We start from the raw sequence: 14,431 nt of genomic DNA on the forward strand, positions 1-14,431 counted from the left end.
TTAAAGAGTCACTCGAGCATGAAACCTATAGAATATTTCTGGAAGGGTATGTGAAAAATTGAAAATATTGGCTGCCTCCAGTGAGGGAGCCAGAATACCGGAGAGGAGTCGTGTGCCCTGAACCTTATTAATTCTGAAAGATGTGAATATGTTATCTGTTCAAAGAGAAGGTTAAATAAAAATGAAATAATAAGTTATTAAAACATAATATTAAAACTATAATTAAATGAAAAAACTCTGAATTTTGAGTTTTTGAGTATATTAATTTCTTAGCATAAGAAATAGGGGCGCCTGGGTTAAGCATCCAACTCTTGATTTCAGTTCAGGTCATGATCTCATGGTCTGTGAGTTCAAGCCCCATGTCAGGCTCTCTCTCTCTCTCTTTCTCTCTCTCTCTCTCTCTCTCTCTCTCTCTCTCTCAGACCCTCCCCCCTCTCAAAAATAGATAAATAAACTTAAAAAGAAAAAAGAAAGAAAGAAAACATGCACACTGGCCCTTGCATAGGAGGGGCAGGTGAACATAAACCCAGCCCCATATGGCCACGGTGGTTTTACTGCCACAACTACTCTTATCAAAGCTGTTGGTCCAGTCTGCCTCTGGTGCATGTTTATGCTGTCTTTTATCCCCAAACATTAAACAAAAATAACATGTCACACCAGCAGTGTGTTTTCCTATCCCCTTCCTTCTCTTCTTAGAGGCAGTGTGTCTTTATTTGACTCCTAAATGCTAAAGCATTGTGCAGAAAAAGCCTCTCTCCAGTCTTCACTGATAATTTCTCCCTCTGGCACTCATGTCCACTGATAAAGGCTTACATGTCTTTGGATTTTAGCAGAAGATGTCTCTGCTATTCAAGAGTACTTTAATAATGAGAATTTCAGACACAGCATCAAACCCTGAAAGAGTAGAGGCCAACTCCCTCTCCCAAGGAGTAAGGCCAACTCTGTTTACAAGGGGAGGATGTGGGATGTGAGGAAGGTAATTTGGTATGTAGCCCCCAAATCTGAAATGACTTAGGACCAAAAAGTAGCTTGATAACATACCTTCCTTTTATACCTCACCTCTTTTCAAAGAGGAGCTGAGGCCACATATACCTGAAGTCATAATACGAAAGCTAATATAATAGAAACTTAAAAACAGGAGTAAAAGGATACAGATGTATTACTTGTAAGCATTAACCCAGAGGCTGTGGGACTGAACTTGAGTTTTACCTGTGAGCTTCTGGAAAGGTAAGGCAAAAGGGAAACACATTAAGAAAACTAGTTCTCATCACAAAGGAGGAAGTAAGCTCCTTACCCAAGGAAAACAGTTCTTTCTTTCTCCGGCATAAATTTTAGAGGGAGCTTTAACTGAGTATATGTAGTGAGTATATCGAGCATTATCATGTAAAATTTCAAGAACTATTTTTTTTTTTCAGCAAACAATAAAACAGATAATTTGCTCCATTGGACTGAATGATGATGACCATAACAGAATTCAAGTCTCCTCTTGTCCCTCAAGACTCAAAGTCAATATGACTTCAGAAGAACATTTTACTCTAACAATCCATGCCTGTAATGTCTACAAGTGCCTTTTTTTAAATCTCCCATGGGTTTTTACTGTGCACATGATAAGTAGTATAATGAAATGAAAACAAAACAAAACAAATCTTTAAAAGGAAAAGAAAATCGCTCATAGTCCCAAATCTTTTAACACACGAAATGTCTTAATTTTTCCAAGTTGCCTTACAGATCTCATCCTATGCAAACATATTCTACATTTTTCTAATTATAATGTACATACTTTGGTGGGGATTTGATTCTTCCACTCGATATGATATTGTAACCAGTTTTGCATTTTGTTACTAGGTTTAAATGTCAATCATTTTTGCAAAGGAAACTTAATTTCCAAAGTTGCTCCAAGTATGTGAAAAACGTGACTCCTAACACAATGTTCAGCTTATCAAATACCACAGATTAGACTGCTATTAAACTCACATTTTATCTTAAGAACACGTGTTTCATCCCACAAAATTATTTGTGGGGTGTCAAGAGAACAAATGAAAAAAGAAAAAGACTACAATGAATTTGGGAAAAGAAATAACAACATGAGGAAAGAAATACAGGAGATGTTTTCACCTGTGTCATGGGCTTGAACTCACTGCTGTGTCCAGCTCCAATCAGATGATGGGCTTTGACGCCAACTTCAGCAAATTTTTTATTTTCAGTAATCCACTGGGAAAGGGCATATGCACTCTGTCGTGTTTTTGTGAAAATTATTCCTCGGGCTGATTCCTCAGTCCTTGTGTATTGTTCCATTATGGTGTTTCTCAATTTGGTCAGCTTCTCATTTTCATGTTTTGGGTTTTCAGCCAGCTTTTTCAACATTCTATTGTTTTCTTTAAAAAATAATTAGTTTGATTATAAAATATGTGAATAATTACACTGGGAGATTTTATGTAATGAGATATTGAGATACGTAGTTGACCTACAGTTAATCTTGTGCTATATCTAACAATGAGGCTAGCTTAATAAATAAATGTATTGTAGGCTTGTTGATAATAAAACCAGGTGGCTGAATGACTGATCATGATTACACAATTAATGGCTAATCTGAACCCATCAATTAGAAGGGGCCCCGATATAGGTGGGGTTTCTTCTTTCAAAATGAAAGATTATTTTAAGAGGGGCTTTTGGAGGGTGCCTGGCTGGCTTAGTCGGTTAAGCGTTGGACTCTTGGTTTCAGCTCAGGTCATGATCTTGAGATTCTCGGGATAGAGCCCCATATCAGGCTCTACACTAGTAGCTCAGAGGTTGCTTGGGATCCCCTCTCTCTCTCTGTTATCTCTCTCTTTCTCTCTCTATAAATAAATAAATACACACTTTTTTTTAAAAGAGGGCCTTTTGGGGAGCTTTTGAGAAGCAGTGGGCTCATGCCAAAGAGGCACATGCATGAGCATACACCATAAATGTCACATTGATTCTCACCTATAAATAAATCCATGAGAAATCTATCTGTCTTATCCACTCTCAAAGGCTTCTTGTCATCATCCTCATCTTCGTTACCATCATCGTTACCCTCCTCACCACTCTCATCGCTATCATCTTCTTGGACTGCAAACTTCTTTTCTTTTTCATCATTATAGAAAGCTTCCAGGTGATTATAGGCATCAATCGTTCGAATTGTATCATTAATTTGTAGGGCCTCATTGTACTTCCTCAAATGCTCTGCGCAAACTCGGTCTTTGCGATTTCCTTCTCTTGCAGCTGTGAAAGAACACATTATACATAGTGAAATAATGGTAAAACACACCTCTCCAATTGTGCTGTGGACTTGAATATGTCTTTGATACTTGTTTTTGAAATGGGCAAGTTAAGGCCCAAAATGCGCCTTGAGCTCTTAAAGCCTTTCAACCCCTGGACTGGCTATCTGAGCTCTGTTACAGCAAGAACACCTACCTGATTCTTGCTGACTCAGAAGAATAGCATGGAAAACATTTCAGTTCAGTTTGCATTTGGAGACAGAAACATTAATATTTATCTTAATGTGTTAAACATACAATAAGTGAAAGACTCTGGAAATGAAGACAAAAATGGATAGGTTGGAGCTTCTTTCCATCAGTAGATAAGAGATTAGAACATGTACATCCGTGTACTACTTCAGAGAAATTCCATCTGATATTCCATTTGCTTTCAGCTTGCTTGAGAATATATGATAGATCATCTGAAATCTTAGCATAAACATGGAAGTGTTAAGTCAAAAACCCAGTTACCTTTTTTTTCCATTTGAATGGTCCATTGTTCATAGGGTTGAGTTCCAAAATCTGACATTGGACTCATTTCACAAAAACTTTGAATCCTGGTCATTATTTCTAAAAGTTTATCTTTAAATGGATCCTAAAAATAAATTATACACTTATTCTTACATGTTTATGTTGTTAAAGAAATAACATTACCTTTGTTAACATAATTTCCATGTTATAATAAATTTGGTTCATAATCTTTGTTGAGACAAAGAAACAAGTTAATCTCTGACCACTTCCTCGTACATTTCTTTCTTATCCGAAACCCACCCTTAAGCCACACACACACCAACACCATGCACCCCCACTGGAATTCCCATTTTAAAAGTTTTTTTTTTTCAACGTTTATTTATTTATTTATTTATTTATTTATTTATTTATTTTGACAGAGAGAGACAGAGCATGAATGGAGGAGGGGCAGAGAGAGAGGGAGACACAGAATCGGAAACAGGCTCCAGGCTCTGAGCCATCAGCCCAGAGCCTGACGCGGGGCTCGAACTCCCGGACCGTGAGATCGTGACCTGGCTGAAGTCGGACGCTTAACCGACTGCGCCACCCAGGCGCCCCTGGAATTCCCATTTTAAAAGTTTTACAAAGATAAAACTAATGAATAATAAGAAATTTGAATGCTACGAGTAATTTTAAAATACGTAAGTTAAAGCAATACCCCAATTATTTAGAGATTGTGATGTAATTTAAGAAACATTTCCATTTGAAGAACTGGTATGATTTCTAGCAAAATAAAAAGTCAAGAGAGACTTGTGATGAGCACTGGGTGATGCATGGAATTGTTGAGTCACTATATTGTACACTTGAAACTAATATAACACTGTATGTTAACTAACTGGATTATTTTTTATTTTAGAGAGACAGAGAGAAAGAGAGAAAAGAGAGAGAGAAAGAGAGAGAGAGAGAGAGTGGGAGAAAGAATCTTAAGCACGAGCTAGCATGGAGCCTGATGCGGGGCTCGATCCTATGACCTTGGGATCAGGACCTGAGCCAAAATCAAAAGTTGGACACTAACCCACTGAGCCATCCAGGTACCCCTCTAATGAATTTAAGAAAAAGTTAAGAGAGTTTAAAAAACAAAGACAAAAAAACCGGAAGAGTGCATACTAAATGATTTCCTTTAAATAAAGTTAAAAATCTGTCAAAAACCATCTTGGTGTTAGAAGTCAGGATAGTAGTTATCCTTGGGGGATGAGTGACTGGAAGGAGAAATAAGGGCTTTTTGGGTGTTGAAAATGTTGTCTAGATTTTGACTATACAGATGTGTTCATTTTAAAACAATTCAGCAATCTGTATATTTACGAATTTGTACTTTCCTGTACGTCTGTTATACTTCAATAAAAAGCATACCCAAATTAAGTATGTTAAAAAGTAAGATGGCAGCTTTTAAAAATTTATCCTAGGGATGTCGTGGGTTTTTTTTTCAATGATGATGAGTAGAAACATGCATTTAAATTTATCAAGTAAAAGGGAATAAGTAACAAAACTGAAGGAAAATAAAGTATATTCAAATGTTCTAGTTCAGCTGGAATAGATAGTAGTCTTCTTCAGAATTTCCACCAAAATTAATCTATGGAGATTGGTCACTGACACTGGTTTAGCGCCTACAACATTTCAAACACAATATTGTCTATTATACATATTTCATGTCATTTAATCCTAACGTCCTATGACATAGCTTTTCAATGACTACACTTATTATCAAGTACATAGAGCTAAAATTTATCATGCTTTTTATATTTTACCAATGAAAGTATTGACATAACATACTGATCATAATATCCAAAACAACTCAGTTGGTTTTTATAATCAGCAAAAATACTCATTTCAAAGGAACCATTAAAGTAAATATTTTACTTCTTTACTACTGTGTGTACCGTGTGTTTTCTTAAGAAAGTAAATGTGCAAATTAGGAATGATTCCCATTATCATTACCAACTGCAATTTGGTAGCAACAAAATTGTTCTGTGAAATGTCAGAAAACTAGTCCTGGAATTCACCAAGAAAGTTAAATGAATAAAATGAACTATAGTAATCTCTCTAGTTTACTTGTATATAAGCCTCTCTACTCTCATCCCCATGGCATCTCTTCATATAAACTGGTAAACTAAAAGGATGGACAAGAGAATTCACAGCAGTGCTTTATCATCTAATAATACAAAAGAATAAAACTAAGTTATTTTGCTAAAAATTTAAGATAATATTCTTCGGTTTGCATAAAATAACCTTTGCATGTTTCAGTTGAGTATGGTATTATTAATCTAATAAATATAAAACTTTAAGCACATACTTCTCTGGTGTCATCTGCGATTGCAAACTTTTTGCATGGCTCTTTTATTTGGCCTTTGAGTTGATTTATATTTTCTTTTACAGTTTTAATGGTACATGCATCAAGATTGGCACATATCTGGAAAAGAGATTTTTTTCAATATTCAAATATTTAGTTTTCCTTTTCAATTGATTCAATGTAGAACTATTTTTTCATATAATAAATAAGTACCATGACTTGCTAAATATAGCATTTGAGTATTGCTTTACTGTGGATCTGATTAACCGGTACATTTATCTCAACAGACTAAAAAGAAACTTCTAAATCAGTTGGCGGATAATTCCAGAAAAGAAGTGTATTTATTCTCCTTTCTTAAATTCCATTTGCCAGCTGGAAAAACTGAGATGGAAATAATATAGTAAATAAAAGAGATCAGCAGAGAATGGTTATAAGATAACCATATTATATGAGACATTTTAAAGGCCATCGTGACATCCCTGGATCAGATTACCACCCTCTTATACCCATAAAAAGGACAATGTAAAGCTAGGAGCAGTTGAAGACTAGATGTGCCTGAATCTAGACTGATGTTAGTCCTTAATCCCATAATAAATTGTATTTTGGAACCAATAATTGTGCCTCTGTCTGTTGTACGTGATTTTACTGAGTCCAACTTAAAGTAAGGGACTTAAAATATAAATGCAATTGCTTTAGTACCAACATACTCCTTGGGTTTCTCTGAATTCATTTAACATTTGAAATCAACAATAGTACTTTATGTGGTGTTACCATTTGGGGTCAGCTGACAAGTACTACAACTTCGAACAGAGATTTTTGTATCCCCCTTTTCCCATCTAATTTGAATTACTCAGAATCTGAGAATCACATAGAACAACAAAGGCACAGAAGAAAATATGTAATTTTTAAACTCATGGAGTATTGTGAAAATTAGAAACTTTCATCACTTATGCATATTTCTAAATGTTTATTTATCTTTTTCAGAGAGAGAGAGAGTGCACGTGTGTGCACAGAAGGAGGGACAGAGAGAATCTGTCAGCACACAGCCTGATGTGGGCCTTGATCTTACCAGTCTCACCGACGGTGAGATCATGACCTGAGCGAAAATCAAGAATCAGATACTTAACCAACTGAGCCACCCAGGTGCCCCTTTTATTTTATTTTTTGTTTTAAAATGTTTATTTATTTATTTTTTGAGAGAGATAGATTGCTTATTTCTATATCAAATGGATCATTAAGTTTAGCAATAAGAGTGGATATTTAAAATTAGGTATTTCATTTGCCCCAATTTTTCATTTATTATATCTGCACTCCATAATTTTTGTGACATTTTTATATGCCATAGTAATCAATTAAGGCATATTACTGTTTTGTAGAAGATTGAATATATTTATTTTAACTAAAACACATTGATTTAACTTAATCAATGATCATGAAATACCTTCTGTTATGTACTCCATGGCGTTTGGACCTCAATCTACTCAAAAAGCCCAAGAAGCACTGGCATTTGCTTTAGGTTTTTGTTGTTGTTGCTGTTATTGTTGTTGTTGTTATACATAACATATACACATACATATACATATACATATACATATACATATACATATACATTATGTTATATACATAATGGCTTACTTTTAAAATATGTTCTTTGGCTTCAGCTTGCCTTTTGGCTCCTCCAACACCTGGTGAAGCTGTCAGTCCTAGTATCTGAGGTAGGGGAATCACTGGTTTGCATTCTTTCTTGAGTTTATTGTTTTTCAACTTCTGTTTCAAGTAACGCCTCATGATGTTATTATAGACTGCTTCTTTGTTGGTGTGATGGCATTCATCAATAACGATGAGGGAAAAGTCTTAAAAGAAAATCCAAGTGGTTCATTTGTCCATACCAGCGAGGTATAGTGAAGAAAAGTACCTTTAAGTTAGTAAACTGAGGTGCCATGGGGATGTCTTTTCTCGAGCAGAATTCTGGCACAGACCTCTTTTTAAGAGGGCAATGTGACTATGCCAGTAACCTATACATCCAGAGGTCCATATATATTAATCATGAAACTATTCCTGTTAGATATTGCCCCGATTTAATAGATTCATTTCAGAAAGTTTATAAAGGCACAAAGTGTTATGGGATAGAATTCAATCTCTGCCTATATTCTCACAAATTAATCAGGATTACACTTAAATTAATCAGGATTACACTTTTGTTCTTTAATAACACATTTAATTTTAAGTGGCTGAAGGCTTTTTTTTTATGTCAAATGAGAACCATACCATTTAAACAGAGATAATTTTGCCTTGTTTTAACATTGAATTTAATTATTATCATTATTATGATGAATATATATACTTCTTTCCCTTTCTCTCACTTTTTCTTCCCATTCCCCCAAAATAGAAAGGACTGTATTTTATTCTACGGAAACATGGCAGATTTAACAGTATCCATTAGCATATGAAAACAACTTGTTGGTACATAGAAATAAAAAGTAAATAGAAAGTCCAGTGAGTGCTTGATTTAATAATGTATCCTTATGTATATAAAGGGATCTAATTAAAAATATACCAAAATCTTTGTACGTTTCCCCAAGAAAGTAGAAGGGTTTAATGAAAACTTAAGCAATGAAAGACAATCTAAATCAGAGATACTCTTTTAAATCAGCATTTTGAAGATTATTTAACAAATACAGCCTCTGTTACTATCATTGATATTACTACTAATTCTTCTTTTACCAAAATACAAACACTTCAACCAACCTGACAACTGGACACCATCATCTTCTCCGATTTCTGAGTTTAAAAGGGAGTTTTCAAGGATCTGGGCTGTACTGATGATAACATCATAGGTTTTGACAACTTCTGGAAATGATATTTTCAATTGGGTATCACCACTTAATCCAATAGTATGATACCATTTCTTCAAAAATGGTTCAAACTCTTTGCGGAAGAGCTGTTCAACTAGTGGTACCTTTAAAAATGCCAAAATTAAAAAAAGAGAGAGAGAGAGAGAATGGTCAAAGCAAAAGGAGTATTGATCAAAGGCCTACTATGTGTCAAGCATTATCAGAGGTGTTTACATTATCAGTTAATTAAGCATAAAGACCCATCCAATTTGTCAGTAAGCATTTACTGAATGCCTATTAGGTGTAGGCATTGTATCTGAGACACAAAATGTTTAAGATATGGCTGACAACTTCAAGGAACAGTCTAGCTAAGCACATAGACTAAGACTAACCAACAAAAAAGCACAACTTATTAAAACACAATATAATAATTCTCTGATAGAAATATATACAAAGTGACAGCAAAGAGGCAGAAGCAAATGACTCCTCAAAAGAAAGGTTTAGAAGGAATTCTAATCAAGTAGGCCATGAGTCAATGATGAGATAAATGAAAACCAAGGCTGGATAAGAAATACATTTTGAATTCATAGATCAGGGCCAAGCTATAAAGGGTTGTGAATACCACACAGAATATTTTAAATTTACTATAGTTCATAGGACCTTATGAGTTGTGTTTAGTGTTGATTTATTCCTGCTGTTTGTTTTGGGATGGGGCCAGAGACAATATGCCTAAAAAATTGAAGACAGCAGAGAACCAAAACTGAGGAGGTAAGACATTGCTTAGGAGAGCAGATGTGCGGTGAAGGGGCAGACCACTAAAATGGCTTTGGTGGCTGAGAAAGAACAAACAAGCAAACAGGCTTGGCAAAATAAGTGGAAATCTTTCAGACTTGACTGACATTGTTGAGTGCGAGTATGCTGGCATTGAGGTTACTCAGTGTAATTGGCAATTCACAGTATCGTTGCATTCACTAGCTGGTCAACATGTCACTCTTTTGAAGACCCTGACCTGAAAGACCATCTGGAGATCAGAATATGGAACCCAGTGATAGATACCATAGAGAACATGAATGCCAACATCCAGGATAAAGAAGGCACCCGGACCCCTGCCCCCCAACCCCCGGCCAGCAAAGATTCATCCTTGCAGGCAAGGAGCTGGAAGATGGCCACATTCTTTCTGACTACAACATACAGAAAGTGTCAACCCTGTATCTGGTCCTCTGTCTAAGGGGTGGCTATTAATTCTTCAGTCTTGCATTCATACTGCCCAATGATGGCATCACTCTGCATTATAGCCATCTGCCCCAATTTAAGTTTAGAAATTACCAGTTTCAGTAACAGCCGAACCTGGTGAAAGTTTTAATAAAAGATTTATTGCATGGTAGTTAAAAAAAAAGAATCCTTTCAGCTGGCTCTCCATATGTCATAGCATCTGCTGAAGGTGGCTGAGTTGATACCTGAATGTTACGCACTGCCCATCATTCAGAATACCTCCTAGATCAAGGGAAAGGAATAACCAGGCCATCTTGAAGGTTATATGCTAGGAGAATTTATACCATGGAAGCCTAGGGATGTACAGTGTGGCAAATAGGGAATTGGCAGGAAGAGTTTCAAGGGCAAGCATCAAAGAATAAGCGTTATATTCCTCATAATGTGATTACCAGATAATGTGATCAATGGTTATCTTTCTATTGGTCTGCAGAACATGTGTTATTCATCTTTTTTACTTGAGGTGAGTCCTACTTATGTGTAAAATGAGGACTGGCTGACACCCCTTGCTGAGAACAGTGTGATGACACTGCCTTGTATCATTATTTAGTAGAAATGATGAACTTGTCCAAGAGTCAATGTGGAGGGGGAAGGGGTTAAAATGGAATCTATGAATTTTAAGGAAACAGTGTGGACCTAAAATCAAAAACCAAGTTTGGTTAGTGGAAGAAAATAACACAGGGTGAAAAGACTAAGAAGAGAAACTTTCCGTTAGTATTTCTGTTTTTGTTTTTGTCAAGGTAAAAGTCTCTGGTCTACCTGCCACAAAATCACTTGAGAGATTTGGAAAATGAAGACTCCTGGGCCCCACCAAAGAACTACTGAATCTAGGCACCATCTCTGGGGACAAAACATTGAAACTTGCGCTTATAAGAAGCCTCTCATGTGACAGTAAGGCTTTAAAATTTGAGAACAGCAGCTCTTCTCTCACTTACACAAACACATTTCTGATACATTTTTCTAGAACTATCCTTTTCATTCTACTTATATGAGACAGGGGAAATGATCTGAGGAAGTAAGAGAGATTCTGAAGAAGAGAATGGAAAGTAAGCTTAATGGAAGGAGATAGTAAGATCCAGAGGAAAGAAAGTCAGCTCCGAAAATGACTCCAGCCATCTGCTTATTATGTGACCTGGGACAAGTTACTGAATCATCTGAATCATCTCAATTTCCACATCAGTAAAATGAGGATAATGTTAGCCCTATGGTAGAGTTGTTGTGAGAATTAAGTGAAATAGAGGCTGTCATTTTCTGGGTACTCATAACTCATAAAAATTTCCTGATATTTTGCTAATCTTTTTATTCTAGCTGTAGAGTGAAAAAAGAAAGCCAGTAGGCTTCAGAAGGTAAGGATTCAAGTTTCAGCTCTGCTACTTATTGGCAGGATGATCCCTGATGGACCAATTAAAGCCTCAGAGCCTCAGTTTTCTGATGGGTAAAATGAGGATAATTATGGCTACCTCACAGAGTACCTGTGTGGATTTAATGAGGTATGATAAAAACAATTAATATTGTATCACCAAGTGCAATACAATATTAACTATTATATTGTTAATACACATCTCTAATTTCTTAGATTGTAGATTCCTGAGGACAGGATCCGCCTTTGATTTGTCTTTAAACACCCTCATGCTGCTGAGCGATTTAAGAATCTCTGTACCATGGGGTGACAAAGCGACCTGGGGTTCTGCCCGTAAAGGATGAGTCAAGAACTTTCAAAGAAGAAGCATCTTCTGGTCTACAGAACAAAAATAAGTTTTCACAGGAGGTAGCAGGTGTTGGAAATCCTGATACTCACTCTGGGTGGCATTGACTTCCTACTGAAGGACACAGAGAAAGCCAGATGCAAGTCTGACATGGCTAATTGGGAGGTGTGTGGTCCTCTTGGAGCCTTTTCCTGAGATGTGACAGAGTGCCTGCCAAGACTAATCAAACCCAACTGCTACCCACTTCTGCTGAATCATATGGGGCTGTATTATAGCATCTGAAGGAACCTGGGATTTATCTCTCGTGATGTTGAAGCCCTAGATAGGAAATAGAAAGTCTGGGAACACAGGTGGTGTTTTCATTTCTCCCTGCATTTGAAGGCGATAACTTTGGAAAGCATGGAGGCAGGGAGATGAAAGTAAACGGTGTTAGAGGGGACAGGATTTCTCTTTTCCAGATCAAGGGTGATAATACCATCTATTTGGTCAAATACAGAACTAAGCTTATTTGACATACGGAACTAGCGATTTCCTGACTCAATCAAAAAGAACTGAAGCTCATGTGCCTTTAAAATGGAAAGAAACAGGGTAATAAAGTAAACAATTATGACATATATGGAAGAACCAGTGGAGGGATTTCTGGTAATTCTTAGGGAAAAACAATAGAGAAGCAGATGATGAATTAGACTTATGTCCTTAAATGTCTACACAACAGGGCAGTGAATATGAATAATTAATGCGGATAATTTAACATTCAAACATGGCTGTAAATGTGGATTCATAAGAATCACCCAGTTGCATGAGATGAATGGTTTGTGATGAGCATACAGCACTGAGAGGGAGTCATTAGTCATTATAAGAAGGAGATACATTAGGTGCATACAAAACCCTGAGACCTGCAATGATCAGTCAACATGCAGAAGATGAAGAAACGAACGTTAAGTATTTACATTTAGGCTCAAAAAATTAACTGCACAAAAATAACTTAAAAGGCTTCTAGTCTAACAGATTTTCGGACAAAAAGAAACTGAGGCTTTTAGTCTATGGCAAACTCCAGATGAGTCTGTGAGTGCCGGCACCGGTGATAAAGGCAAACCTGCTCATGGCTTCGTGTCACATGGGCTTACTGTCTACACTGATAAGACCGTATCTGTAGTATTTTGCCCAACTCTGGACACTGTATTTTAAGAAGTCTCAAAAAGGATGGGCACTCAGGATGATGAAAAATCTGGAAACCATGTTATACGAAAAAGAGTTAAAGGGACTAGGAATATTTATCCCAGGGAATCAAAAGAAAAATGACACAGGAACCACATTTCTGCCTTCTCTATGTGAAGGGCAGTCACAAGGCAGGAGAATTAATACTTACTGCATATAATCACAGAGGAAAGAACTCCAACCAATGAGTGTGGATTCTAGAGAAACAGATTTTGCTAGGGCTTTCCTTCTGAGTCAGTTATTCAAAGAATGGATCAAGCTATCTTATTAAAATGGGGACTTTCTGGATATTCCAGCTTACTCAGCAGAGGTGAGAGAACCACCCTGCAATGGATAAGCACTAGATCTTGAAGTTCTCTTTCAGCTCTAATAGTTTATGACCCTGTGGCCTGATAAGAAAAGGGAATCAAAAATATACCCTAGGTGTTGAGGCTTCATGCTTTGGAAGAGGTGGTGTAACTAACAAAGAGAGAGATAGAGAGGGAAGGAGAGCCTGTAGGGAGGGTGATGGTGAGGCTGAGGTTGAGGAAATTAAACTGCAGAATATTCAAATGGTATCAAGAACTCCAGCTGAAGTATCTTCAAATCCAGTTAACTCTGTTTTTTTCTCCAAACCTGGCATTAAGACCCTGTTCAACTAGTTAAGAAGTTCCATTTACCAAGTTTTGGAGGTGAGGAAGAGGGAGGGGAAGAAAAACTAATATTCACTGAATCATTCCTAGGCTTTAGACAGATTATCTAATTTAAATTTCAGAGCAGCTGTATAGGGTACTATTATTTTGTTCGTTTTACAGATGAGGAAACTAAAGTGAGAGAAGTTAGGAATTTGTCCAAGGTTAAACTACTGGTAGGAAGAAGTAGTAGTCAAAGCTAGATTCCTTTTATTCCAAAAGATAATGTCCTTAATAAAGACACTACGTGAAAAGCTATGGGCAAATAAATTCTGGTGTATCACTATTGTCACAAAAGAAATAAAAGTATTCTAATAATAGTCATTTAAGCATAAAGATCTTTTGACGTAGTAGTTGTATATAGAATGCATTTGGAACCACATGATAGAAATTACTCAGATCATAGATTCTGAGTATGTTACTTCAGTACTGAAAAGCAGGTTGCAACTAAAACTTTAAGCATAACAGAAATCCAAAAACACAGGAAAGCTGTATAGTCTGTTGCTATATTTTTGGTAAGGGTCATGATGAAAACCAAGTTATTGTAAGTAATAGAGAAAAGACTATTTTGGCCATGGAAATGTATACTCAATTTTACTCCATAAAAGTAAAAATTAATCCACTCAATATGCAAATTAATAAATTAATAAACTCATTT

General features: G+C 36.3%; 1 protein-coding gene across 4 annotated transcripts in view; it reads right to left on the bottom strand.

Moving 5' to 3' along the window:
• IFIH1 (interferon induced with helicase C domain 1) overlaps positions 1–14,431 on the bottom strand; it is a 56,816-nt gene that overhangs the window by 8,837 nt on the left and 33,548 nt on the right. For 3 of the 4 annotated variants that reach the window (XM_045033872.1, XM_019838171.3, XM_006935321.5), the window contains 6 exons: positions 8,824–9,034; positions 7,711–7,928; positions 6,079–6,195; positions 3,750–3,873; positions 2,965–3,243; positions 2,116–2,375 (listed from right to left, as the gene is read on the bottom strand). In XM_045033872.1, the coding sequence (XP_044889807.1) occupies positions 2,116–2,375; positions 2,965–3,243; positions 3,750–3,873; positions 6,079–6,195; positions 7,711–7,928; positions 8,824–9,034 (1,209 nt within the window). The remainder of the gene's footprint in view (positions 1–2,115; positions 2,376–2,964; positions 3,244–3,749; positions 3,874–6,078; positions 6,196–7,710; positions 7,929–8,823; positions 9,035–14,431) is intronic. The other variant, XM_011285346.4, reaches the window with a different exon arrangement.

Source organism: Felis catus, chromosome C1, assembly GCF_018350175.1.
Source record: "Felis catus isolate Fca126 chromosome C1, F.catus_Fca126_mat1.0, whole genome shotgun sequence".
Taxonomy (NCBI): domain Eukaryota; kingdom Metazoa; phylum Chordata; class Mammalia; order Carnivora; family Felidae; genus Felis; species Felis catus.